This window comes from Vespa velutina, chromosome 2, assembly GCF_912470025.1.
Source record: "Vespa velutina chromosome 2, iVesVel2.1, whole genome shotgun sequence".
NCBI lineage: Eukaryota > Metazoa > Arthropoda > Insecta > Hymenoptera > Vespidae > Vespa > Vespa velutina.
The window spans coordinates 18,769,968-18,772,467 of NC_062189.1; the positions used below are offsets into that span (position 1 = coordinate 18,769,968).

The window sequence follows — 2,500 nt, forward strand, 5'->3', positions numbered from 1 at the left end:
AGTAAATCAGTAGCAGTTTGTGACTTACCTCGAGGAGCTGTTGATTTCTAATCTCTCGTTCTCGCCTCACCGCCTCTTGCCGTTCCGTCTTCTCTTGTTCCTTGATGAGCCTGTTACGATATACGAGGTTATATAAATCATGATTCATATAGAGATTTTAACATAACGACGATTCATGAAGTGAAATTATTAAAACGACACATAGGTAGGGTAAAGTCGATTGAGTTTTTCGTCACACCTGGCCTGCTCTTTGTGCCGTTGTGCCTCCTCCTTAGCGAGTTTCTTCGCATATGCCAGCTTGTCTCTCTCGTATTGATTGTTAGTTCGTATGTCCCTGAAACCACCGGCAGCTCTGAGCTCTTCGAGACGTCTCGCTACCTCTTGAGCACCGAGCCTTACGAACTCTGCCTCGGCCAGACCCATCGTCGGTTGGAGAAACTCACCGACCAATGGACGGGACGAGAACGAAAAGTTCGCTGTCGTAAGCTCGGCGGGATTCTGTTGTTCCAAAAACTGGAAACATCCAATTAATGCCGTAAATATACGACCGATATACTTATTTATTTCATCGTTAAACTTTCACATGATTTTTCCTCCACTTTTCAATCAATCTATTTCTTTGACAAATATCATTTTTATAAATTTCAACTTACCTTCACTAGATCGGGACTGCATCTAAACGTTTTACCACAGGGACTGTAATAGGACACATCGCCCTTAATAACTCCCGTCTTTCCTAGTCCCTTGATAACAGTCTCTCGTTTCCAACCACGTTCCAAGGGCATCTGCAGATCCCTTTCGCTTGGCTTTAGCTTTCTTCTCTTTGCACTGGGCGTACCCTCGGCGTTATCGTCGTCTGTGTCGGTGACGACGTCGGTGTTGCTACCGCTTTCACTGGTAACGTCCATATTGCTTTCCTCGCCCGACGCCTCCAGCAATTTGTTCTTCATCTTCTCCTGTAAAGATCGCTATATAGGGAGCATGATTTTAGTGCGAAATCAAAAGTGAAAAGAAACTAAAGATCCCGTTGATCCAGCCTAGAGAGTAGCGTTGGCTCTTCTGATGGACATGAAGTTGTTTTTTTTCTTCTCTTTTTTTCTTTTTTTTTTTTTTTTTTTTTTTTTTTTTTTTTTTTCTTTTCTTTTTCTTTTTTACGATAAAAACTCAAATAACAACGAACTTAACGTGGGAAATGAAAATCGAGATTCAACAAAAAGAAAAAACAAAAACAAAAGTCACAAACGAAAGAAGAAAAGAAAAAAGAAATTCAATTGGAACGCATCGATTTTTACCTGATTCTTGTCGTCAACCTGGCCCGTTGCCGAGGCATGCAATTGTGCAGCAAGAATGTTCGACCTCAACAACGAGACCTGGTGTGACAATGGCACGCTAGGATCCAACGTTGGCGTGGGCTTTATGCCCAATGCTCTGCTCTGTGCGAGCAAAGACGCGACAGTGTTCTTCTTCGGCTTTGAGACGCCTCGACCAAGATTACGAGGACGACCATCTTTGTGATGGGTTGTACTGGCACTCTCGCTTTCCTCGCTACCGCTGCTCGGCCTCTGCGGCGAATCCGCAGCGGCAAATAATTGTGCCAATGAGGGACTAGGCGAGGCAGGGACTGGTACCGAGTTTTGCGGCACTCTTCTCGGCTTTGGTCCGGGTTTTCGTCTCGCTAATTAATTAATAATCATAGATTGGCAATAGAGTTGAAAAATTTTATTACCAATAAGTTAAAGTCTAATTATTACAGAAAGGATCGAAGAAAAATAATTATTATAATATTATGATAATACGATTATGATAATAATGTATGATCGATACTCACACGTCCGATCAGAGGCAAGCAAAGATTGGCTCAAATTGCTGAGCTGACTGAGCGGCTGACTGCCGGAAATCGGCGAGCTACTACTCGTCGTAGCAGGTTTAAGGGATAAATTTAATGGAGCATCGGAGTCATTTGAGTTGGTCGCGTTGTTGCCACCACTGGTGTACGCCGACGGTGCTGGCAATACGGAGCCATTGGTTGAGTGGGCCGGTAATTTGATCACCTCCACGCGATCTACGGACTCTCGATACTCGTTCGACTCGGTCTACAATCAAATCGGACGTTTTCGTGTCTTCTGACCAGAAATTCACTTTACGGATTGATCGAATTTCATAAAAGAGAAAACATAAAAAAAAGGAGAGAGAGAGAGAGAGAGAGAGAGAGAGAGAGAGAGAACAGAAAACAAGAAAGAGAAAGAAAAGGAGGAGGAGAAGAAGAAGGAAGAAAAGAAAGATGGAAACTTACCCCTGTACGATTGTACTTTCTTGGCTCCATCATCAAGGACGACGAGGTTGTGTTCGTCTGATGAGCACTCAAGGTAGGTACCGCTGGTGGATGAACACTGACACTTGGTGTATCCAAAGAGATCGTCTTCTTCCTGCCACGATTCGTCGTACCAGGAACTTTCGGACCGACTATACTCGAGGTATACTTTATGATCTCCGTGTCAGG

General features: G+C 43.7%; 1 protein-coding gene across 16 annotated transcripts in view; it reads right to left on the reverse strand.

Moving 5' to 3' along the window:
• Positions 1-2,500, reverse strand: part of LOC124946648 (bromodomain adjacent to zinc finger domain protein 2B-like) — a 132,406-nt gene that overhangs the window by 28,329 nt on the left and 101,577 nt on the right. For 15 of the 16 annotated variants that reach the window (XM_047487631.1, XM_047487625.1, XM_047487627.1 and 12 more), the window contains 6 exons: positions 2,294-2,500; positions 1,829-2,093; positions 1,293-1,675; positions 654-968; positions 239-513; positions 29-110 (listed from right to left, as the gene is read on the reverse strand). The exon at positions 2,294-2,500 is cut by the window's right edge and continues 37 nt beyond it. In XM_047487631.1, the coding sequence (XP_047343587.1) occupies positions 29-110; positions 239-513; positions 654-968; positions 1,293-1,675; positions 1,829-2,093; positions 2,294-2,500 (1,527 nt within the window). The remainder of the gene's footprint in view (positions 1-28; positions 111-238; positions 514-653; positions 969-1,292; positions 1,676-1,828; positions 2,094-2,293) is intronic. The other variant, XM_047487623.1, reaches the window with a different exon arrangement.